The following is a 27,061-nucleotide window of genomic DNA, read 5'->3' as shown; positions in this document are numbered from 1 at the left end:
ATATTCTTCTGCAGTACAACATTCTAGCAAAGGCCAAACTATAGTAACAGAAAGTAGATCAGTGGTTACCAGGAGTAGGGAATAGGGACGGAGGACATTGACTTTAAAGGAACATGAGGAAACATTTTTAGGGTGGTGGAAATGTTCTATATCATGGTTGTAGTGATATTGCAGGACTGTATACATTTTTTAAAACTTAACGATGTTTATTTGAAAATGGTGAATTTTATTATAAATAAATTATATTTCAACAAAGCTGATTAAAACCATTTGCAAAATACAATACATGGTTACACTGAAGATATAATGAATGTATTTTTAGATCAAATGTAAAAACATTGTCTTAAGAGTATACAGGGACTGGTGTGGTGGCTCACACCTGTAATCCCAGCACTTTGGGCTGAGGCATGTGGAGTGCTTGAACTCAGAAATTTGAGACCGGCGCGGGCAACATGGTGAGACTCCCATCACTACAAACTAAACAAGTGTACAAATGCTAATTTGGGCTATGATAAAATTTCTATTAGTGTCAATTGCAGAGTCAAAAAATTCATCTCAATAATTTTGTAATGACAAAGACACTGATATCTTGGAGTTGATTAAAATTTAATGAGATGTGATTATAGGAAAGCTGTTACAGTTTACATTCATCCTGTGGTATCCTTGGGGATTGGTTCTGGGACTCCCATGGATACCAAAATCCTCAAAATGCTCAAATCCCTTATGTAAAATGGCAAAATATCTATGTATATTGTGGTATCTTCTGGTATACTTTAAATCTCTAGATTACTTTTAATACCAATATATAACATAAATTATATGTAAATAGCTGTTGAACTGTATTGGTTTTTTATTTGTATTATTTTTTATTAGTTTTTCTTGCATATTTTCTGTTTGTGGTTGGTTGAATCTGTGTAGGTAGAACCTATGGGTGGTACAGAGGGCTTATTGTATTTATAACTTACTATACAGGGTGATTTTTAATATCTATACCTAAATGAATAAGTATTTAAGTGACTATTTGACTGTTTCCTTGACATTTCTAAAACTTTGTATACTTAAATTGGGGAAGAAAAAATGTTTGTGTTCTTCTCAGTGGATAAATGGAAGATTGCTTTATAGTCATGCATTCAAAGAGCTTTCTGATATACCCAATACCTAGTTAATGTTGATACATCCTTCTTCATCCTTCCATAGGACATTGACCTGTCTCTAGTTCTTCACATGTTACACTGTATTATATTTAGCCATTTTCATAACAATAAATTCGATTAGATGGCATTTATTCCTTTTATCCCTACTACAGTGTCTGGCTTATGATGTACATAAAATATATATTAGTGGATAGGAAAACTTTTTATATAGAATCAATTTTGTGCCACAGTGTATTTTATTGGGGTTGATTTTTATTCAATAAGCATTTATTGAGTAACTGTTAAGTAGAAAGCATTATCTGGCTGCTTTGGGATATAGAAAAGAACTATAACATCTAAACATTTAAGGTTAGAATGAAATGTAAGTTCTATTTAGTGTAGGGTATACTATAAATTATAGGATGAGGATGGGTAATCACTAGAGATTTCAGATGGATCATAGGTAAAAAATACTGGAAAAATGGTTCAGTCTGATGACAAAGGAAATCACTTTTTTAGTAGCTGTGGCATTCAAAATAATCATAGTTTAAAATGTAATTTAACAAACAGTTCCTGGAATTTTTATAAAATCATTCTCTTTACTGTCATATTGTTAGATCCAGAGACTTAAACTGTGCTGCAGTAAATGAGCTAATTTTTTACCTTAGAAGAAGACTTGAATTTTCGTAAATAGAGTCTTAGAGGTTCCTTCTGATGGTTCAGTACATTTCCTTTTCTCTAAAGAAATGCTTCAGGGCCGGGCGCGGTGGCTCAGGCCTTTAACCCCAGCACTTTGGGAAGCTGAGGCTGGTGGATCATGAGATCAGGAGATCAAGACCGTCCAGCCAACATGATGAAACCCCATCTCTACAAAAATTAGCCAGGCATGGTGTTATGCGCCAATAGTCCCAGCTATTTGGGAGGTTGAGGCAGGAGAATTGCTTGAACTTGGGAGGCAGAGGCTGCAGTGAGCCGAGATCGTGCCACTGCACTCCAGCCTGGGCGACAGAGTGAGACTCTGTCTCAAAAAACAAAATGCTTCAAAGATCCATGGGATTTTTTTTTTCCTTTTTAAGATCGATTTTTAGTCATCATGTAGAGTGTCAAAAAGCACTCGAACCTCTCCTCATAGGGGCATTGAACAATAATGGGGAAGCTTAAAACGTTCTACTTTTTATATAGATGATCATTATCGGTCTGTTTTAATTGTTAAAGTGGATGTCAGGATTTTCTGTGAGCAGTGTGCAACATAAGGATTTTTTATTTTATTATTTTTTTTTTTGAGACGGAGTCTTGCTCTGTCACCCAGGCTGGAGTGCAGTGGCGCTACCTTGGTTAACTGCAATCTGCCTCCCAGGTTCAAGCAATTCTTCTGCCTCAGGCTCCCCAGTAGCTGGGATGATAGGTACGCGCCACCATGCCCAGCTAATGTTTGTATTTTTAGTAGAGACGGGGTTTCACCATGTTGGCCAGGCTGGTCTTGAATTCCTGACCTGGTGATCTGCCCACCTCAGCCTCCCAAAGTGCTGAGATTACAGTTGTGATGTTGCACACTGCTCACAGAAACCGTGGTAAGCTTTTGTCAAATACAAGTGTATTTTTGGCCAGTGCTTTCACTAGGTGAATTGAATGTCTACCAAACCAGTGTCAGGAGGCAGTGTGATCTGGAAGAGCAGTGGAGTGTGAGTCAAAACACCTCATCCTTGCCATCACAGAATATGGAGGGTCATGTCAGCAGACATGAGTACTGTTGATTATAAACTTTATTGTAATATGTTTCCTAATTTAGACAATGGAAAGCAAGTGTAAATGAGGATGTTATTGTGGAGCCTTCTGCATTTGTTGAACTAATAAATTAATATTGGCTAATAATTATTAACTAAATTCTTGGCATTATATTAGTTTTTTCACTGGTGTCCCTTTCAGGAGATCACATTGCATTTAATTGTCAGTCACATCTCTTAAGTCTGCCCTATTCCCATCAGTCATTTTAAGCTTTCCAGATGCTTGAAAACTAATGTTTGCCTGTCTTAGGAATCAGAGAATATGTACTGAGCATTGCTCAGTCGTTCCTTCTTAATTCAAGGGTATTGTGAAACATCAGTTAATATCCTGTCCCCTTCAGGGGCTATTTATATGCTTCGTATTTTCTGACTTAACTTTTAAGTGTCTGTGCTCTTCTGATTGGCTCTCCATTAGTGTGGCCTAGTCAAAAAGCCAAATGGCAATCTGTACTAGAGTTCAAAAAGAGGGAGAAATCCCTTTGGTATTAGGGAAGAGCTTTCTGTGTATTAATTGAGTTCAGATAAGGAATATTGCAAGAGACAGTAGTCATTAGGGTGGTAGTTCAGAAATGGCATGGGCAGCAAAGTCCTGAGGAGTTTTCTAAGAGTGCTGGTGAAAGAGTGCCGACCTGGAAGTCAAGGAGCAGGTTAGAATTCATGTTCTGCCACATACTAGCTCTGTGCCTTGAGCAAGCACCTGACCTCAGTTTCCTCATTTGTAAAACCAGGAACTCATACTAAGTGACATGTAAAAGACCTGTCAATTCTAAACATCCATAATTGAATCCCAGGTCAAATGCGCTAAGTATCTGGGTTGGAAGTAGTGATAAAGAAAATTACATAATAGTAGGAGCTGTCAACTTCACTATTAACCCCAAAGGCAGGTGCCATCACATATGGATGGAGAAACATTGAGTAATACACTCAACGTCACACATCTGGTAAATGTAACCAGATTTTAGGTCTTGTGTGATTTCCAAACCTTTTCAATAAAATTTATTGCTTCCTCTCTATTTTTATAAGAAAGATTATTCAGAAGAATTTTCAGGATGTCTGGTGAGCAAGGAAGCTTAAAAGTCAAGTTTTATGCCTGCGCAATTGGAAAAAGAAAATGCCAATTTAAAAAAATTGTTTTAAATCAAAATATTTGAGCACCTCTAATCTGAAATCTGAAATGCTCCAAAACCTGAAACTTTCTGAGTTCCAACATGATGCCACAAGTTAACCTGAGCACATTTTTTCACTATATCCATGGTATGTTCTATTTTTTGCTAAATACTGACGTGTGAATAAATGTAAGAAAATGAATACTTACCAGTAGCATATATATTCAAGAGTCAGGAATGATGGTGATGCCAGTCAACCAGATTGTCCACATGGGTGGCCGAGATACAGTGCTTTCTGATGGTTTACAGTGCTTTCTGATGTACAAACCTGTTGCATGCACAGAATTATTTAAAATATTGTATAAAATTACTTTCAGTCTTTGTGTGTAGATGTATATGAAACATAAATGAGGTTTGTGTTTAGACTTTGGTCTCATCTTTACTGTATCTCATTATGTATATGCAAATCTTCCAAAATTCAAAAGCATCAAAAAAAATGGAAACACTTCTTGTCCTAAGCATTGTGGATAAAGGTTACTTATCCTGAATTATTGTAGAATGCTTGATAAGACAAAAACACAAGAAAGTAAAATATAATAATTAATGATAATCACCATAGACATAATCACTGTTATTTCTACCCATCCTCTTTTAAAATACACAGACATATTGTATACACATATACAAATTGTTTATGCAATATAATTACTACTGTGTATGTATAGTTTTGTGATCTACTCTTCCATCTTAATCTGTCAGTAACATTTCTCCATGTCATTAAACAGCCTTCAGAATCTTGATTTTTTATCCTCAGTGCCTACCTTATGGTTAATTGAAAACCATGAGTGATCTAACCATTATCATTTTGTTGGACATTTAAACTATTTTGAGTTCCACTATTGTTATTTTGCTTTGAGGCTCCTTATACAAGAGCTTTCGTTCGTATCTCTGTTTTTGTCCTAGGATAGCTTCTTGGATGTGAGATTACTTGATCAAATGGCTCTTGATACATGTGGCTAGGAATCTTTAAAAAGTAGTGTTCCTCCTCCGATCTAGTAGTATTTGAGCATGACTGTCCCTCCACCTTTTTCCTAAGTTCTACAATTTCTGGTCTTTGGCAGGGCCAGGTTTTATGTTAAAAATTATTTTGATTTTGTTGAGTTTGAGGTGATGGTTGGTCAGAAAAGTATAATGCTCAATAAGAACTTAAAAAGTGAATAGTGCAAAATATACAGTGCTACAACTAAAGACTTAGAAACTGACATTTATGTAAAACAGGATGAAGTCTCTAAGCAATAAATATGTATAGTTTGTATTATTTATGGTATTATGTATAGCAGGAAGGATACCTAAGACAACTTCAGGGCAAACCCAGATCATAAGGGTTAGAAGTAAAAAAAAAAAAAGTCTTTAGTGGTAGTAGAGAATACTAGAGATGATGGAATGCAGGTTTACTTTAATAGGAGATTACATTTTCTATAAGGCTTTATCCTAAAGAAGATTCAGCTTTAACTTACTGTGTAGAAACTACTTTTTATAATTTCAGGATTTGTGACATAATTCCACTATTATGCCGATATAATTTTTATGTCACTAGATTAGTGTAATGATCTTCTTAATGTACCTTTTACATACTGATAAATGATAACATAATTACTAAAGTCCCTGTGAATGGTTCTTATATTAACTAGTATGTTAAAAGTCCTGATTGTCCCACTAATTTCTAATTTAGCTTACTGTACTCTCGAGGAACTGTTCAGTTCTGTTTTAAGAGTATTTTACAGCATAGTAGTCATACAATGTCAGTGGTGCACTGGTTAGTGTTCTAAAATTAATGATAATAATATTTTACCTATTTTCATATTATTTAGAATTTTCTAAATGCAAGAATTTAAAGTCAGAGAACTTACTAAATGTTTACACAGGATACTAAAATAAGATTTTACCTTTCTCTAATAGCATACCTAGTGTTTATGCTTTTAAGTCTGCTACTTTATAATCAGAAAGAGGTGTAGGGAAATGGCAAGAAAGTATACAGCAGGAAGAGCTGAGAAAAACTGTCATAATCTACTTTTTAAAGACAAATGTATAGGCAAAATTACTTGTGCTGTGTATGAGTAAGATTGTAGAGACATTTTCTCATTTGATCAATTTTAAGAAGCTATTACATTGTGCTGATTATCATTACAGCTTTTTGAGGTGATAATAGGGAAGTTTTCCAAGAAGGCTTGCATGCTCCTGGCTGAGCCCAACAAAGCTGCATTACCTTAATAAATTCACCACAATCTAAAGACGTTAATGAGTTTTAGCAAAAGTTATAATAGCTTCTTACAGCTTTCTGCACAATACTAGTAACAGTCACAGAGCCCAGGCAATTATGTCATATCTGAGGATTGGAATGCTTTCTTATTTTCATTCTTTTTTTTCTTTCTTTCTGCACACCTGCTCTTGCCCGTCTCCAGTTGTTGTGAATCATGGCCGAGCATTTTATCACCTGATGAGTTTTTAAACCTCTGTAAGCTCAGACCCAGCCCCAGCCTCAGATTAACACATCAGAATCTCTAGGGGTGGGACCTGGTATTGGGCAAGGTTTTAAACTCCACAGGTGATCAACCAAGTTTGGGACCCAAGTTTGGGACCCATGGTTTCAGATGTCATAACCACACATCAATTAACTTAGTACCTCTTAAGAAGGTTGCTCATTAGCATAACCTGGGAGATTTTCTCCACACTATTCCCTCGCTCCTTCTACCTTTATTACTTTAGTGAACTAGTGTTAACTGATGGGAATACATACACACACACAGACACACACAAGTTGGGACAGAAAAAAAAACAATAATCAATTTGTTAAGTATTATTTTTCCTACACTCTTTGGAATATAGCCTGCTTATTTAAGTGACTTTGTATTTATCCAGCATTATTTTATGTGGATAGTTTTGTGTTGTTTGTTCAGTATTTGCATAATCACTGTGAGGGCAAAGACCTTGTATGTTCTGTTCATCACTGTATTTTCAGTACCCACTAGTGCCTCATATGTTGTGGATAATCAGAAGAGTGAATCATTTACACTGAGTTTTGGGAGTACCTCACATATGTACCATTTATGAAGCTTTGTAATTACATTGTCCATCAAGGAAAAAGATCTTCCATAAAGCCAAAGATAAGCAGAAAATAGATTTGTTGAATTTTGAGTCTTTTGCAGGTCAGGGATTCTGTGTAGGCATTAAGGGTTTGAACAAAAATGTAGCACAGAACATAAATACTTCCTGGTAGAAGATATATTTCCATACCTGCCCTCGTATATCAAACTGCAAAACGTACAGAAAAAAACTAAGGAACAAATGGGTGCTTTTAGAGTCTATGCTTAGTTTAAGCTTCATGATAAACTGGACTAGAGCTTGACACATATATCAGCTGTTAGTTGTATTTTACCTAATCATAGCCTGTCTTAAAGGTAGAAAATGAGAACAAGATGATCTGTCATATATGGTTAACTTATCATTCAGATTTATAACATATTGGCAAAATGGCTTCAATTTTGGATGAGCCCTTAAACTGTACAGTGTTCAAAGAATGGGGGAAGGAAGATACTTAAGAGAAGGGGTAAGTAATCTTAGTCAAGATATCTAAAAGCTCTTAATAATTTGATTTTTCAGAATTAGAAAATCTGTGTTGTCAAGAGTTCTCCAGTTTGGGGTTTGACAAGAAAGCGTATCATAGAAATTACTCTGCCTACGAAAAATCCTTTATGGTTTAGATTTTCTTCTGCAGTGCCTTTACAACAGTTCTCGAGTGCTTCAGCCATAGCCCCAGTTTTGTCTTACTGGGCCTCCATCCCTCTTATTTTTCAAATTAAAAATTACACAGAAAACTATTCAGAGTAGAAAAAGTATACAGTGAAAACTAGGTTTCCTTTTCACTCCAGAGTGACCTTTGAGGTGACCACGATTAGCATTTCCTTCTCTGTTTTTCCGGAAAGAGTTAGTTTATATTGCTGGTGTACACATGCAGATAGCTTTTGTAGTTTATGGTATCATCCCCACATCACCAGACAATATCTTCTTCAGTTTCTAACACACTTTACAAACCCAACTTCTTTCCGTATCTCTTCATGTAATTAATCTTTCCTCTGCTTTGTTTCCATTTGCTTCTTTGTCCCTCTATTAAACACCTGTCACAGGTCTGACATACAGTATTGGGACTTAGGTGTGGTGGTCACATCTCAGGCATCATCTCGCCTTCTTACTCTGTACTCTTTGCCTAGCCTGGCCCATCCCACCTGCAGAACATTAAGGACCTGTGTATCAGGGTCTCACAAATTTATATCTTTAGGACCAGGCCCCTCTACCTTATTTGTTTGTTTTGTCTCCGGCATATTTATCTTTTGAATATCTCAAAAACTTCTTAGTCCCAGTGTGTCCAAAACCAACTTTTTTTTTCAACATCTGTATCTTAGTTAATGGCATACTCATTCATTATCTCAGTCATGCAGTCCAAAAACTATAAGCTATTCTTGCCCTATTTCAAAACATAAGTCTGGTTATTTTTTTTTTTTTTCCTTTTACTTCGTAAATACCTCTCAAGTGTCTCCTCTTTGTCTCTGGTATTGCCTTAGTCTAGTCTGTCATCATCTTTCACCTAGATTACTGCAGTGGTCCACCCACAGCCCCTCCGGGCCTCTTCCAGACCATTCTCCACAGAGCAACCTGAGGAGGCCTTGCAAAATGTCCATATTAGTTTAATACTCCCCTTCGTTGCTTAAAATCTTTTGATAGCTGCCTATTCCTTTAATCTAAAGACAAATATCTTTCATGTAGCCTGACAGGTTCCTGCTGAGACGTTTGTTATGGCTTCCCTCATCAGGTCATGTTTCCTTGTACTTCCCATGTTCTCTTTGCTTCTGCCACATTGTCCTTCCAGGCCCTGCTACTTACATTGTTCCCGGTAGCCTTGGGGCATTTGCATATGCTGTGAAGTCCTCTTTCCCAGCCCTTTCACTTTCTCCTGATTAACCCCCAGAGGGTATTTCAAATAATCTTTTAAGTATGGCTTTCTATGACTCTTCCCTTATCTCTCTAACATTTCCCTGGCATTCAACAAAGAATGCCTCGCCTTTGTAGCACTTTCTGTTTTATATTTTTTTGTGAGTTTATTTGATTAAGATCTATACCCTCAGCTTGGCTTTAATCTCCATTGTATCTTTAGTTTCTTGTACAGATCCCTAGCCCCCCAGACCTTAGACACTCAATAACTCTTTAATGAATGAATGTTTTCTTTATTGAATCTAACAAGTACTATATTTTGTATATTGTAAATACTTTTAATTCAAAGTGAATTCATATGTTCACAAGGCACAGTGTGGATTAATAAGCAATACCATTTCCTGGTTGGTGTAATAGAGATTACCTAAGAATTTACACATTTACCAAAAAGAGGCCATTCTTGGGGAGAGGAATAGGAAGATAAAATCATTGGACCTGCTAGCAGATACCTAGGTCTACCCTTTTAGTTAGTAGAATTATTTTTCTGTATTATTTCCCCAGCCACTCCCCTCACCCTATTTGTCTGTATTATAGCTTTCCATAATAAATTGTGAACTCCTAATTGCTTTCAAACTAAATAAATAAGATTTTTTTTTGAAAACATTCAGGAATAACAACTGCTCACTTATGAGCAGTTTTTGAAATTTTGAAAGCAATATAGAGGTATGGCTTCCCTTTAGAAAAATTTACAGAAGTTGCCTACCTTCTCAGTCTAGTTGACACATGCCCATTAGCATTTGATGTACTTCATATAATTAAGTTTGTTCTGCATGCTAAGGATATTCCTAAGCCCCAACCACCATTGATAATGTTGTTAAAATGAACAACTCATTTTTGACATTACCTTTTTTCTCTCTTGGGCAGTGAAGATAGAACTCGGTTGAGAGAGAGAGAATAGAGGCGACTTGGAGAAGAAAGGGTGATGGGTTGAGATTTCTGGAGGTTTCAGCTGAGGGAGTAGAGAAGCTTCAGAGAATAAAGGTATTCTTTATGTCACCATTAGCCGAGAAATCAAGGATCTTCTGTACAGAACAACTTTTTGAGTGTAGGTATTTTAGCTAAGTCTGGTGTTATACACCACAATGAATGTGATTATAAAAAACAAGAGATTTAAGTGTGAAATTGTGACTACAGTATTAGCTGAAGACAATATACTTATAGATGTTGATGTTTAATTTCACCATACCCACATTTTATCTTGGCATCCCAGTGCCTAGTCCATAGTTATTGTTTACAATGTTGTTTAACTGACTGGACTTACTTGGGTGTGTGTTTGTGTATGTGTTTTAAATTTTTTCAGTTGTGTGTGATTGTACTTTTAGAAATGTTTTCACCTATGCTTGGGTAAGTGTATAGTACTTTGCAATGAAAAATACCTGTACCAGAATTCTTTTCTTATAAAATATTTCTTATGATTATACACAATAGACTTGACTGCATTTGGATGATGAATGTCATAATAGGCCTTAAGGTAGACAAAGCACATACTTTATAGTAGTTTTGAAGAAAGACTTGATGGTAATTACTAGATCAAGAAAGCATTATTGCATTACCTGTGCAGACAGAAGTCTTATAGGCAGATGCCTTAAATAATTTTTTTACTTCATCAGTATTTTCATATGTACACCTGACCGCCAGAAATAGTTATTGATTCTTTAATGAAGATGGTTTTGCCGGCTGAATTTCTGTGTATGTATATGGAACACACATCCAGCCAATTTAAGTTTGTGTTCAATCTAATTTCTTTAAACCAAAGACTATGAAAATAAATGCTACTTATTTTCTATAGACCATGTGGTAAGGTTGTTAGGGCTGGAGCTGGACACAAAGAAAAAATAGATTTATTTGCCATACCCTCAATATATGAAAAGAAGAGTAGGTCTCAAAAACCATACTTTGGCGCATCACAGTAATTTTGTTTGTTTTTGAGACAGAGGAGTCTTGCTCTGTTACCAGGCGCCAGGCTGGAGTGCAGCGGTGCCATCTCTGCTCACTGCAACCTCCACCTCCCAGGTTCAAGCAATTCTCCTGCCTCAGCCTCCTAAGTAGTTTGGATTACAGGCACACCCCACCATGTCCAGCTAAGTTTTGTATATCTTAGTTAGTAGAGACTGAGTTTCATCATGTTGGTCATGATTTCTTGACCTGATGATCTGCCTGCCTCAGTCTCCCAAAGTGCTGGGGTTACTACAGGTGTGAGCCACCACGCCTGGCCACATCACAGTAATTTACAAAAGGGTCAAGAAGTTGCACAAGCATTTGTAGCACTTTATGTAAAAGATGTGAAGTTGGTAAAGGATGGTTCAAAAACTTAAGAATCAGAATCTACTTAATACAAATGTTAGGAAAAGAATTCACTTCTTTATAGGACAGTACTCTCCGATCACTATTTCCTGAACAGTTACTGAAGATGTTTCAGGAAAGAGTTACATTCTAGTATAGAGTATTAATGCAAATGACCATATTTGTTTTGAAGGTGATACCTTGTGGGTTTTCTTCTACTCTTTAGAAACTTGAGTTTAATATCATCTTGTTTTTCATCCCATCCCCACATCCTAAGTGTTAAACATAAAGAAACTAAAACTCATCTTGTCACCTGCTGTTTTGTTCAACAGGATTCTCTTCAGAAATATGATCCCTAAAATTCAAGAGGGACTCTTAGAGTAGACACTTAAAACAGAGATGGAACAGAGGATTAATAATCCAAATTATATGAAGGATTTAAAAGTCTGTAGAGTAGAAACCATTACAGAATCACCTTTAGTGCGTCATTAGATACCTTTATTTCTGAATCTGTTAACATTTAATTTTTGGCAGGGGCTGGGTAATGAAAAATGTTTGTATGGATTTATTGCTTTAAAATTTGTGATGAAGACATTTTAGAAAAGAATCTTAGCTCTGCATATATGACCCTAGGCAAGTCACTTAACCTTTCTGACTCGTTTTCTCATCTATGAAATTTTGATCAAAATACTCGAACAGGATTACTACTATCGAGTTAGATGAGATATAAAGTACCTGGCATAGAGTGGACACTCCATAAAATATTCTTCTTTCTTTAGTTATGTTAATAGTAAAATAGAGCTCTGATATACTTTGAAACTCCCTTCTTTTTTGTTTCAATGTACAGCAGTAGATAAGGCTTAAGTAATAATCAGCAATCCTTTCATATATTCTAGGTTGAACGTATTTTTTAAAGGAAAGGAAAACTACATACAGTTGAAGTCTCTTCATACTTTCTTCCCAGTCTCATTCCTCTTCCTTCCTCCCCAGAGGCAATAACTATCCTGTATTTTTTGTTCATGATTTCTGTATAAGTTTTCATACTTCCACTGTGTATGTATGCATTCATAAACAATTTGTGGGATCTTTTTTATGTTTTTAAAACTTGCATAAATGGTATTCAATTACATGTTTAATCCTACAACTTAACTTTTTTCGCTTAGCATTATTTTTCAGATCTCTTGCTGAAAAATATAGGTCATTCATTTTAATTGCTATATAATTATCTATTTCCTTATTGGTGGACAGTGGCTTTATGCGTGTTTTCAGTATTTTAAAACAATGCTAGGTTGGGTATCTTTGTATTTTTAATATTCTTCTTAGAACTCAGGTGTACTTACTGAGTCCCATCTTTATTCCTGAAAGTGCATTACTGACCTACAAATTTTAATGCAAATGACCATAATGAACTTATGAACGTTTATAATGAACTTATTTGTAAATGAACTTATTTTATAATGTACTTATTTATTTAAAAGTTCATTTATAAGTGAACTTATTTATAATCTTAGTTACCTAACTCATTCCAGTCTTTTCTAAAGATTGGTCTAATTTAAGGACTCCTCTTTCTAATCTCCCCTTCCTCCTGTACTCATTCGAGATGCTAACTTTATAACCTCATTGTGGGAAAAGTCATATTACTGCTTATTTTACCGATATTAATAGTGATTGTTTTTAATTTTTACATTATGCAATTTAAGTATACGAATTCTAAAGCTTGCTTTTTGTAATAGAATATGCATGCATATTCTTATGACTATTACAGTACTTAATCCAACCTAATGGAGTAAACTTTTATATGTAATTTCTTTTTAAATATGTATTTATAGTGAATAGATGAGCTCATTTTATAATTGCTATTCTTTATGTTTCTAGATTGCTTCTTTTTTATGGGGGATGGCATCTTACCTGAAATTTTGTATCTCTGTTTTTAAGTCAAAAATACATTTTCTAAATAAAATCATTTCGTGTAGAGTCTGCAAACACTAGGTATATTTCTGAATCACTGAGGTATTTTCATATAGTTTGGCACAATGTAAAAATTGTCTGATTTAACTTAATTATGACTGAATCATAGTGCCGAAATGTCTCCTTTCATTAGCCATGTTATTAATCTGAGTGAATCTTATCTAGTTGTCAAGGCTGTAGAAAAGAAAGGTGGCTGACAAAGCCACATCCTATTAAAAAAAGTAATGCTTAAATTATAATCATTAAGGTGTAACTAATTTTCACATTTAATCAGCATGTTGGTGATGTCAAGAACTAATGTAAACACTTGGCGGGATGTCCAGGGGAGAAAATATGGTCGTAGTTTCTTGAAGTTTCTGTTTCCGATTAGACTAGTAAAGCCCCTTCCTCATCCTTGTTTCCTCATATCACTTTAGGCAGAAACTAAAAACCATGGCTTTAGATAGCTAAAAGCATAACACAACAGCACAACAGCAGCAGCAAACTAAGGCAGGTTAGACAAGCTTGCTAGAGTCTGTGTGGCATTTAAATATCTTCGTTAACCCGACTCTTTAAGGTATATGCCTATTGCTTTTCAGAAATTTTGAATTTTAAAAATATCTGAAAATGGTTGAGTGCTGAAAGTTAACAATGTGCAGGCGCTTATCAGTGAGAACACCTGACTTCCACACATTTTAACACCATCAGCATTGGCTAGTTTTTTTATTGTCTAGTAATAGCTACAGAAATTCTCCTTTCCTGTTTACCTCTTGGTTTGTAGTTTCTGATCATACCAAGATCTAGTTCTTACCACTTTTGATAAAAGGTCTGCTCACTTTTTAAGGCCAGCGTAGATTTCTTGTTTTGTTTCCTTAGTTCTTCTGCCTCTGCTGTTCCAGGAAAGTCTCTGTTTTCCTATCTGCTGTGAAATGCTTGCTGATCACTTTCCTACCTTGATTTTCTTTTATCCTTACCTCCCCCTCCCCCGTCTCCCATACAGGTGCACATCATGCAGGATTGTTGGTTTTCTACCTTCATCCCCTTATATATCTACTTATATCTCTTTTATCTGGTCGATTGGTGGGCTTTCTGTGTGCCTTCCTGTGTACAGGACACCTCACCATCACCTTTACAATTGTGTTTCCTCTGTCTTCCATTTCTTGGTCATTTCAGCACCCTTTAAGTCTGCAGGAATAATCCTTTTCTTTTCCTCTCATTCTTTGTGACCAGAATTTCCTTATTTTTACATCTCTTTTTCTCCTTGGTTTATAAAGATGTGTTTGAAAGAATAGGAAAAGATCAGAGCCCAGAGTTACTACCTGCCAACTACATGAACTTTGAGAGCCAGAAAGCTGAAGGCACTCTGGGTTATGTATTTTTAAAATGTCTAACCATTTATCATGGTAAATAAAATATAGCATTGCTTTTCACTATTTTATACTGCAGATATACTGTACCTTATTTAATGTTATGGAAGAAATAGTTTATATAAATTTTGTGGACCAGGATTTAATCCACCTTATTTCTGTGGTCAAAATGTGTTCCAAGTTCCAAAGTACCTGATTTTAAAACAAATTTTTGGAACGTGTTTGTTTATACAAGTTAGTAACTCTTTTTATAAACCAATACTTAGAGAAACATTGTTTCTTGTTTTAGTATATATATTTGATTTAATATATAAATATCTGCTTGTTTTATTTATACGACACACACACACACACAAATATATATGTATTTGCTTGTTCTAAACTTTATTTGTATTTTTTTTAATTAATAGCTTTTTTCCTAGCAGTTTTAGTTCATAGCAAAATTGAGTGGAAACCCCTTGTTCCTCTGCCCCCATGCAGACAAACAACCACGCCTGCTATTATTGTCTAGTGGTATAGTTGTTACATTCCAATCAATGAACCTACCTTGATACATCATTATCGTGTGAAGTCCCTTGTTTTCATTAGCAGTTCACTCTTGATGTACATTTTCTGGGTTTTTACCCATGTATAATGCCATAGCCACGATGTCATACCATACAGAATAGTTTCACTGTCTGAAAGATCCTCTGTGTGTGCCTGTTCATCCCTTCCACCCCACTAACTCCTGGCAACCACTGATACTTATACTGTCTCCATAGTTTTGCCTCCAGAATGTCATACAGATAGAGTCATATAGTATGTAGCCTTCTCATATTGGATTCTCCCGCTTAGTAATATGCATTTAAGTTTCAACCATGTTTTTTCATGGCTTGATAGTTCATTCTTTTTTTTTTTTTTTAGCACTGAATAATATTCCATTGTCTGGAGATACTGCAGTTTAGATATCCATTCATTTACTAAAGAACAGCTTGGTCACCTTCAAGATTTGGCAGTTATGAATAAAGCTGCTATTCACATTTGCATGCAGGATTTTATTTGGACATAACTTTTCAGTTTGTTTGGGTAAATACCCAGGAGTGTGATTACTAGATCTTATGGTAAGATATGTTTATGTTTGTAAGAAATTGCCAAACTGTCTTCCAAAGTGGACATCCAGATGATAAAAATGAATCTAGATATTTTGCGTTTCCTGTACAATTATGTATTGTCCACTAGCAATGGATGAGAGTTTGTTACTCCACATTTTTACCAGCATTTGTTTTTAGTGTTTTTGATTTTGGCCATTCTAATAGGTGTGTAGTGGTATGTTTTTCTTGTTTTAACTTGAAATTCCCCAATGACATGAGACTGAACAGTTTTTCATAAGCTTACTTGTCATCTGTTTATCTTTGGTGTGAGGTATCTGTTCAGGTATTTCACCTATTTTATAATCGGGTTGTTCATTTTCTTGAGTTTCAATAGTTTATTGTATATTTTAGATAACAGTTCTTTATCAGATATATCTTTTACAAATATCTTCTCCAAGACTGTTGCCTGTCTTCTTATTCTCTCGACATTGTCTTGCAGCGCAAAAAAATCTAGGCCAGTTACAGATGTGGAAGTTAAGAGCATATTGGTGCCATTGGGAGCCATAAAACTGCATAAGATAACAAAACAGTTTATTTAGGTCTTAGCTCTGGAGGACTGGCAGTATTTAAAGCTTAGAGAGATAAGAAATAGGAATAGAGAGTGAGAAAGGGGTCAGGAAATGTAGGAAAACTAATAATGTTATTCTAGGGATGAAAGAGAACATGTATCAAGGAGGATGTGGTTGACTGTGTCAAATGTTGCTGGACCAGTCAAATAATATGAAGATTCAGAAATGATCATTGGGTCTAGTGATTAGGTAGATCATTGGTGACCTTGGATAAGAGCTGTTTTAGTGGAGTAATGGGAGGAAATGCCTGTTTGGTAGAGTTCAAACAACAATGGAGGAGAGAAATTGAAGATAGCCCGTGTAGATAAGACTTCCAAGGAGTTTTGCTGTAAAGGAAAGATGATTGAGATGGAAGCTGGAAGGGATAGAGTAATAGAGATTTAAAAATGATAATAATAAAGTTGGGAGAAACAGCATTGTTGGATTCTTGTTGGCATCACTCACCAGAGAAGGAAAAATGAATGATTCAAGACATTGGAAAGAGGCAGAGACAGAGTTTATGTCAGTCATTTGCTAACCTGTAATGTGGTTTCTTTAAAATAGAGTGGACTCAGTCCTGCAGCTGTTCATGTCTTTTCCTGACTCCTTCCCCTCTCATTCCGTGTTTTCACTAACAGATGGTACGTTTATGAGACTGAGAAGAGGCCCCTTACTCCAGACAGGTAGCAAGCACTGCCTGGATTTTAGGATTGGATTTTTAGCCCTTAACTTGCCTTAAGCTAGGTGTCTTTGGGTATATAGCAAAGTAATCACAATACTATAGCTTCTCTGTTTAGTCTAATCTAAGACAATAGGAAAAGTTATTTACTATCCTGCTGTAATAGTTAAAAGTACACTTTGTCCTATTGAGACTGGTTCCTGTCGCAGGGGAGACTCAGCTCCCCAGAGGATGTGTTCTTACTCGTGGTCCCTCACTTACCCAAGAATGGGAGGGAGGGACTCTCCTCCCCCACCCACACACACCGCACGGTGAGCAATTGAGTAAATATCGGACCCCAAAAAGTTTTTCAAAAAGTGATTTATTTAGCGAGAGAGAGAAGAGAAAGAGAAAGGGAGAGAGGGGAGAGGGGGGGAGAGGGGAGAGAGGGGAGAAAGAGCACGCATGAGAGCTCCCACGAGGTCGTGGGAGGGGATCCAGATACCGGCCTGGAAGAGATAGAAGGGAACTTTTAACCCGGGAGTAATTCCCACCCCATTTAAGTTTTCTGATCTATGAAAGGAGTTCCTTTTAACTTCTGCCTGAGTGATTGATCTTTGATTTCTTCCTGCGGGCACAAAAGTTAAAGACCTCTAAGATCCCGGATGGAGACGTGGGTGGAGGTATGGCGCTGAGAAGTTCTTGCCTTTGAAACTCCCCCTGGTGGATGGGGAGTAAGAGAATACATTCCGTCACTATGGCAAATAGTATGTTACGTGAGAAGAGAGCACATTTAAGAACTAAGAATTACGCCTGTAATCCCAGCACTTTGGGAGGCCGAGGCGGGTGGATCACGAGGTCAAGAGATGGAGACTATCCTGGTCAACATGGTGAAACCCCGTCTCTACTAAAAATACAAAAAACTAGCTGGGCATGGTGGCGCGTGCCTGTAATCCCAGCTACTCAGGAGCCCGAGGCAGGAGAATTGCCTGTACCCAGGAGGCGGAGGTTGCGGTGAGCCGAGATTTAGCTATTGCACTCCAGCCTGGGTAACAAGAGCGCAGCTCCATCTCAAAAAAAAAAAAAAAAAAAAAAAGAACTAAGAATTGGGTGTGGAGAATCCAAGCTCTTCTACCAACTGGCAGTAAAATGAATTTGAGAAGAGTTTAAGGCATATTAGATTGACCTTACCAAAAAGTAATTGTGAGTTTAGATTTTATTTGAACTCTCTCTCATTTGTATTTTATAAAGTGATGGTATTGAGCACATTGCGCCAAAATGTGACTAAGACTTAGTAGCACCTAGGACTCAGATCTTGGTTTTTCTGACAACATTCCCACAGAAAGGAACCCGGGCTCTTTGGAGAAATGCTGCTTCTAAGGATGGGATTCTTTATGATAAAAGGAAGGAAATGCTTAAAAAAAAAAAAAAGGCCGGGCGCGGAGGCTCACGCCTGTAATCCCATCACTTTGGGAGGCCGAGGCGGGTGGATCACGAGGTCAAGAGATCGAGACCATCCTGGTCAACATGGTGAAACCCCGTCTCTACTAAAAATACAAAAAATTAGCTGGACATGGTGGCGCGTGCCTGTAATCCCAACTACTCAGGAGGCTGAGGCAGGAGAATTGCCTGAACCCAGGAGGTGGAGGTTGGGTGAGCCGAGATGGCGCCATTGCACTCCAGCCTGGGTAACAAGAGCGAAACTCCGTCTCAAAAAAAAAAAGATGCTAGCATATTGCAAGGATATAGGAGTCATTTTGAAAGTGTTCCCCATTGGCCAAATCTACGATAATTTAGGCATCAAAATAATTAAAGACAGTAATGACTTATAAAGCATTGGGAAAAAATGAGACCATACCAATAACACTTCTATATGTACAGTCAGGAGAAAGGTCTCAAGGGGTAACTATTAAGTATAGAGAAAGTTCTAGAAATGAACAATCATGATTTTGTTGCTATAACAGAATACCTGAGACTGAGTAGGTTATAAGGGAAAGAGGTTTATTCGGTTCACTTGAAGGGCATCTGTCTACATCTGGTGAGGGCCTCAGGCTGCTTCAGTTCACAGTGGAAAGGCAAGCATCATGTGCAAAGAGATCATAGCAAGAGAGGAAGCAAGAGAGAGAAACTAAGGAAAGCCAGACTCTTTTTAACAACGAGTTCTCTTGGGTACTAATTCGTTCTTGCTAGAGTGAGTACTCATCCCAGAGGGAAGGCATTAATTTATTCATGAAGGATCTACCCCTCTGACCCAGATACCTCCCCGCATTGCCACATTTGGAGGTCAGATTTTAGCATTAGTTTTAGCAGGGACAAATCAAACCGTAGCAATCACAAATGGATACTAAATATTGGGAAGAAATTTTAATGAGAAGCAGGATATTTGCCAGGTCTTAAAGTGTCTGCCCAAAGATTACTATTGGTTGCAGGGAAAAGATAGTAACTAAGCAGTAGGAAAATTGGATAGCACTTTGTCTGGATGATGAAATTTAACATTACCAATGAGTTACAGGTAGGTAGATGCTGTGTGCCTCCAAATGTGAGACCATGAGGATATATCACTTACATATTATTTCAGCCAGAAATGCATTACATGAATCTAATCATGAGGAAACATCAGGCAAGCTCAAAATGGTGAACATTTTTTTTTTTAAAAAAGACTAGATTCTGCAAAAAATGTTAATGTTATAAAATTTAAAGAAAGGTGGAAAGGACCCATATTAAAGGAGAATAAAGACACAGGAAATACATGGTTCCAAGACTGAGTCCTGTGTTTGGAGAAAAATTAATTTTTAAAGGGCATTACAGAATCAGTTGACAACATTATAAATATATACAAATTGTAGTTTAAAGAATTCTATTAATGTATTTGCTGAAATTGTAACTGTTGTGATTTATAGGAGATTATTTTTAGGAAATGCACACTGAAGTATTTATGGGGAAAAGGCCATGATATGTGTAACTTTCAAATGACTCAGAAGAAAGCATGTCTCTGTGCACGCTTGCAGGGTTAGAGGGGTGCATGTTACAGTGGGAGAGAGGAGCAGAAGGGGCAGAATGCTAATGGAGACTGGGCAAAGTTATACCAACTTTCTGTGTACTTTCCTTGAGTTTCCTTTGTAAATTTGTAAATTTTTCAAATAAGTTCATACACACACGCATGTGCAAACACATTGGGGCTTATTTCTTTTATGCTTATTTCACTTACTGCTCTAGCGTTGCTAATTTACCTTTAATACTCACCTGGTTTTATTATATTAACATGCATTGCTAATATATGTACATACTGATTTTTAATTTTTTTTAAATAGTGCTGGGCCTAAAGGAGATAACATTTATGAATGGAGATCAACTATACTTGGTCCACCGGGTTCTGTATATGAAGGTGGTGTGTTTTTTCTGGATATCACATTTTCATCAGATTATCCATTTAAGCCACCAAAGGTAAGAAGCTAGAAGTGCATTCTTTAATATTTATTCTTCTTCAAAATTGGTTATTCTAGAATTTAAATGTGTGTTGATGCAGTTATTTTGATTTCGTTGTTTTTCATGGATTGATATGGAAACTTTCACGTAATCAAGAATTTTAAAACTGAAAGTAACTGACTCCTTTCACAAATAATTTGTAATCAACAGACAGTTTAATTCTTAATTGTAAATAAAACTATACCTTGCACATCAGTAAAGCAGGTAAATTTTATACTTAGAGAAAATATCCTATGAACCTTCATTAATACCTTCATTAATAATACCTTAATTAACTAACTTAATTAACTATTAAGGTATTATTAATGAAGGTATTAATGAAGGTTCATAGGGTATTTTCTCTCATAAGTATAAAATTTCCCTTATAAGTATAAAAATACCTTAATATTTAATTAAGGTATTATTAATGAAGGTATTTATTAGGATAAAAAGTAAAACTGTTTGACAGCTTCCAGAAGGGTTTAATGTGAATTTTGTGCTGAATATCTTATCTTTATAGATAAGCAAAAACTTCAAGCCAAGAAGAGGGAAACTAATAATATTTAGTAAACTCATTTTGTACCCTCTGTGAGTATGATGTAGTAATGGAAACAGAGTGCCTGAGTACCTTCTGTCTCTGTTGGCTCTGAATTCATTGGAAGTATGAATTAGGTGGATAACAGAGAATGGGGTGAGTTGTGCTTTGTAATGACCTTCAACTTTGCAAAGCTTAAATGTAACAATTACTTGAATGGCTTCCTCCCCTAACTTCTGTTTCTACAGTGGTCAAGCCAGCAGGTAAAAACCACTGGAATTAAGCATGGAGTATTATTATGCTCCTGATACAGAGATGTCTGACATACAGGGGAAAGTGTATTTTCAAGTCCGTAGCCCTTAACGGTGGTAAAATGTTGTTCTTTTCAACATGGTAACTTTTGTTCTCTCTCTATTTTTAAAATTTATATTGCAATTTATAACATTTAAAATTATGTAGCCTGTGTGTATGTATGTATGTGCACAAAAAGGATATATTTTGTGAATAAAAGATGATTATTTCTCAAGAAGGTATTGTCTAACAAGGTAACAACAGTTCCATCTAGTGGTAGTTACCCCAAATCGCAGACAGCAAGGTCCCTTAAAACCTGGAGGTATTTACTATGTTACAGCTGTTATTGTGTAAAGTGCTTTACTGTGTGGTCCCATCAGAATCTAAGATCTTGAAATTCTTTTTGCATATGGCAGAAGATTAATTACAAAAGACAACTCTTAAGTTTTTCTGGACACCTTTTAATGGAAATTGACTAATATAAGAATTTCACACTACAGTACTGTATATGATTACCAGTAATTTTGATTAATCTACTGGTTATTTATAAATTTAGCATGTTTTCTGCTGAAATTGCAATATGTGAATTTTCTAATTCTGTAGTGTTGGTTCACTGTGTTGCTAAGATATATAGTATTAAGCATTTTTAAGATCTATAGTTGGACAAGTGAAAAATAAGATTTCTGGTATGATTGTGGTGTTTGAAACAATTATTTCTCTATAGTGCTAAATATTTTTGAAGTTTGGAAAATGTTGAACTTCTTGAAGGATAAAAATTTAATAGAAATCTGTTCATGAATGCTATTCTGTTCACTAGTTATAGCTGAAAATATTATATTTATAAATCACATGTGTATTGAGTAGTCATGTCAGTGATCTGAACATACATTATTTCTATATTCCAGGGCAGCCTTAATGGAAATATTGTAAAATCTACATGTATAATTTTAAATTTTCTAGTAGCCACATTAAGTTAAAAGAAATAGGGAATTTTAATAATATATTATTTACCTAACAGATTCAAAATATTGTCATTTTAACATGTAATCAATGTAAGAGTATTATTAATGAAATCTTATACATTTTCTTCTTGGTACTAACTCTTTGAAATTTGGTATTTATTTTACACTTTTAGTTCATCTCAATTCACCTCACCACAATTTAAGAGTAGTATATTCACAAGTAACTAGTATATGCTGTATTGGTCAGAGCAGTTCTAGAGGGGCTTACTCTCCTCCTTTTCTGCTAAACTAGTGTGTTGCTCCCCACTCCTTGCCATCATGCATTCTTTTCAGAAAGACATTTTTGAGAGCATTTAATGTTTTCTTCCCAGATTCTGCTTCTGCATTCACAGTACACTGCTAGTGTCAAATGATCAGAAATTGTCTGTTTTTTTCTTCGGCAACTCCCAGTTACGAATTAACTACCCAGTTAGTGTTTGTGATTATTTTGGGACTTGGTAGTGTTTGTTCTTATGATTTATCTTCTTTTCTCACACATTTCAGGGATATATTAGTTTCCTTTATTCACTAGCTAAAAACCTTGCTTATTTTATTTTAATAATTTAGTCTATCTAACAAGACAGTCAACCAGCTATAGAAATGAAAGGCTAAGAAACAGAAAGGCAGGTAGTGTAAATGATTTTACTAACCTTCTTCTGAATCCTCCAATATTTTCTAATGTTTGGTAAGAAATTAGCTGAGTTGATACTGATCTTTTATACTAAGAAACTGATGTAACTTTTATCTTTTAAAAAAATCATCATCAGTTTCTCTTACCTTTGGCACCAAAATATTTCTCTCCTTCCTCACTTTCTGTCTTTCTGTATGTGTATGTACACACACAGTTGTTTATGATGTGGGTGTGTATGCTAACACACATACCAACACACATAAATAGAATTACTGTATCAGCTATTTAAGTGTAACTGATCAGTTCCTCACTTTAGTTCTTTCTGTACAGAGTAAAAACAGACAAACTTTTCTCAACTGAGTCAAATAAAATCATTTAATTTTGTTATTAAACCTAATCTAAGATTAGCTCATAATCAGTGATACATTACCCTTCATTATTTTTTTTAGTGTTTTAGTTGTTAATAAAACATTGATTTTCCTTCTGTTTTTAATGTGACTGTGCTTAGGTTACTTTCCGCACCAGGATCTATCACTGCAACATCAACAGTCAGGGAGTCATCTGTCTGGACATCCTTAAAGACAACTGGAGTCCCGCTTTGACTATTTCAAAGGTTTTGCTGTCTATTTGTTCCCTTTTGACAGACTGCAACCCTGGTAAGCAAATATTTATTGACACATATACTAAGACTACAAAAACCAGTGCATTATTTTTTTTTTTTAGTTAGCTTTAAATGTAGATTGAGAGGTAAATGCTATTGATAGAAAGATCAGCATAAAACATTTTGTGAGGGAATTACCAATGCAATTCCAAGTAGACTAGGCCAAAAGTTTCTCAATACCCTCATTTAATTTGTTAATAGCGTGGTACTCTGTAATTATTTTGTTACCATAATTAATGGAATCTCTACTTTTAAAATTATGTAGGTGCACAGACCACGTCTAACAAGAGTGAAGCAATATCTCTGACACCGATGCCTCCTTTTCCTGCTTCTTCCATGCTGCCATATGCTTTTAGGCAACTACGTTGATAATGGAGGGCTTCTTACTCGCCCTTCCTTTTTGAATTAGTTATAATAGACATAGTAGTAATGGATATTATAATGATAGCCAGTGAGACTTGAACTAGATTATGATTATATCAACTCAGAGATAAAATCATTTGTATGTAATTCATAACTCTAAAAAATGCCTAACTGCCACATGTGAACTTTAGAAACTTGGGTAACTGACTTGATAAAGCAATGTTTAGATCTGAAATTTCACACACATTTTATTTCATTATGTGGCCATTTTTTTTAAGTCCACTTCCTTTTTCTAAATATTTGATAAGGCACTAAAGACTGTTACAGTTGTTACCTTGTGCTCAGCAGAGATACATATGCAATAGATAGAGATGGATATTCATTGTGGTATCATTTATTAAAGCAGAGTATTGGAAATAACCTCAATGCCCATTAATAGTTGTAGCATTATAAAAGAATGTGACAACTGTATATGAACTAATAGGAAAATATCTTCAAGATATATTAAATATAAAAAGCACTGGAAAAAATACATGAGACATGGTGGCTCATGCCTGTCATCCCAGCACTTTCGAAGGCTGAGGTGGGAGGATCACAAAGTCAGGAGTTCGAGACCAGCCTGGCCAACATAGTGAAACCCCATCTCTGCTAAATACAGAAAAATTAGCTGGACATGATGGTGGGCACCTGTATTCCCACCATCAGTAGAATATACTGATTCTACTCTGCTACTTGGGGGGCCAAGGCAGGAGAATCGCTTGAACCCAGGAGGAAGAGGTTGCAGTGAGCCGAGACCTTGCCATTACACTCCAGTCTGGACTACAGAGCGAGACTCTGTCTCAAAAAAAAAAGAAAATGCATATACACAACATAATATTCTAACTGCTTGTCAATGCATGTAAGAACTCTGGAAAGTAATGTTGTAACAATTGTTTTCTGGGGGAAAGAAAATTCTGGATAGTTGAAGTCAGGAAGGAAGAGTTTCTTTTTAGTGGCTAATTAAAATATTGTACCATATGTACATATTTTTTTCTTTTTAAAAATAAAAACTTATATCAGGTTCACTCTCTAGTTCAGAATTCTACTTAAAACAAAATGGCAAGTAAGTTTTCAAGTGGAACTGTGGATAGTGATTAGAGTCATATTGGGCACAGATTGAAGGAAGCATTTTATTTGAAGTAGCATTATATTGTAAGATTGGGGTTTTATCTAAAAATTACCATTTTCAACATTTCACAAGCAGAAATATAACCACCTAGCATACTTCCATTGTTGAATGAAAGGCCAAAATTATAAAATAGTTTTTGTTTATTGAAGACATATCTTTTATAAAAATCAAATCTAGCTATACAGCTCAAAATTAATTTTTTTTTTTTTTTTTGGCTGAAGAGGGTATTCCTAACTTGAATATTAAAATATACATATGATCATATTACTTTAAACTTTTGCTTTTGAAAATCTAGCTATAACGTGAAGATACTGCTGAAAAATAAGCATTTCATTTTAGTAGACTATTAGAACTATACTTTGAAGAAGATACCACAAAATAGCTTTTAATGTTCTTTCCACTTTTCCAGCGGATCCTCTGGTTGGAAGCATAGCCACTCAGTATTTGACCAACAGAGCAGAACACGACAGGATAGCCAGACAGTGGACCAAGAGATACGCAACATAATTCACATAATTTGTATGCAGTGTGAAGGAGCAGAAGGCATCTTCTCACTGTGCTGCAAATCTTTATAGCCTTTACAATACGGACTTCTGTGTATATGTTATACTGATTCTACTCTGCTTTTATCCTTTGGAGCCTGGGAGACTCCCCAAAAAGGTAAATGCTATCAAGAGTAGAACTTTGTAGCTGTAGATTAGTTATGTTTAAAACGCCTACTTGCAAGTCTTGCTTCTTTGGGATATCAAAATGTATTTTGTGATGTACTAAGGATACTGGTCCTGAAGTCTACCAAATATTATAGTGCATTTTAGCCTAATTCATTATCTGTATGAAGTTATAAAAGTAGCTGTAGATGACTAGGAATTGTCATTTGTATTAAATCCAGATCTGAGTATGTGGTTCATGCTGTTGTGAAAAATGTTTTACCTTTTACCTTTGTCAGTTTGTAATGAGAGGATTTCCTTTTACCCTTTGTAGCTCAGAGAGCACCTGATGTATCATCTCAAACACAATAAACATGCTCCTGAAGGCATAGTTTCCTGTCGTAATATTTTAAGTCAGTCTTTTTAGAAGGTGTGTCTGAGATGATTGTTGATGAAATAAAAATATGGCTATGAAGATTGACTACTGAAGACTAGCACATATAAACCAATTCTTAAATTGAAAACATTTAAAATCTTATTAAATGCATTTTATTGAAAGAATGACCTTAAATATTCAAAAATGGATTTTAACTCATTAGTCTTAAACGCATAAAACTGTACTTTGATAATACGATGTTTAAGCCAAAAAGAACATGTAATCCTGGTTCACTCACTTAGGAGTCTGGTAATGTCTTATGGAACATGTTGCTTCCAAATTGGTGTTTTTTGTTCAGCATTGGGCAGTATTGTCAGATGGTAACTTTGATGTGGTAGCTAGTTTATGGTGTACTTTTTACTTCTAATCCTGGTCTTGAATTTTCGTGGTATGTGTATAACCATTCTTACTATGGCAAGTAGCCAGCAAATATAGCCAGAGGCAGAGTCGAACAGAGAAATCTTTGTCTGCCTTGAGGGTAGAATAGAACTGTGTTAGTGTACAGATGTGGTATTATTTCTCAATGGATAAAATGCCAAATTGTAAGATGTTTTAGAGGTTAAATTTCTTCTTCCTAGTTGCAATTGTAAAGTGTTAGGTTTTTGGAAAGTTAGAATTACTTCGCAATATTTAGATTTGCTAAACAGAGTATAATTGTATATGGTTTTCTTTGTTTTGTTTCCCTCTGACTAAGGTAATTATCTCTGGTCATATAGCCAAGGTTGTGGTATATGGGGCAAGTGTCTTCTCCAGTCAGTCTTCAATATGGAAATGAAGTATCATCTTAAAATGTATAGAGTGAAAATATTAACATAAAAATTGCTTTAAGATAAGTGAAACATGTATGCATCACTAGAAATA

The 27,061-nt window shown here is 35.6% G+C and overlaps 1 protein-coding gene across 4 annotated transcripts in view; it reads left to right on the top strand.

Annotated features, from left to right (window-relative positions):
- UBE2E3 (ubiquitin conjugating enzyme E2 E3) overlaps nucleotides 1-26,153 on the top strand; it is an 82,450-nt gene extending 56,297 nt beyond the window's left edge. For 3 of the 4 annotated variants that reach the window (XM_035304362.3, XM_003733157.5, XM_078329090.1), the window contains exons 4-6: nucleotides 20,314-20,446; nucleotides 23,434-23,581; nucleotides 25,527-26,153. In XM_035304362.3, the coding sequence (XP_035160253.1) occupies nucleotides 20,314-20,446; nucleotides 23,434-23,581; nucleotides 25,527-25,624 (379 nt within the window). In that variant the 3' untranslated portion in view covers nucleotides 25,625-26,153. Of the gene's footprint in view, nucleotides 1-17,744; nucleotides 18,017-20,313; nucleotides 20,447-23,433; nucleotides 23,582-25,526 lie in introns of those variants that run through there. The other variant, XM_054257415.2, reaches the window with a different exon arrangement.
- Nucleotides 26,154-27,061: the final 908 nt, after the last annotated feature.

The sequence above is a fragment of the Callithrix jacchus genome, chromosome 6 (assembly GCF_049354715.1).
Source record: "Callithrix jacchus isolate 240 chromosome 6, calJac240_pri, whole genome shotgun sequence".
Taxonomy (NCBI): domain Eukaryota; kingdom Metazoa; phylum Chordata; class Mammalia; order Primates; family Cebidae; genus Callithrix; species Callithrix jacchus.
This window is presented reverse-complemented; position numbering and strand designations above follow the sequence as displayed.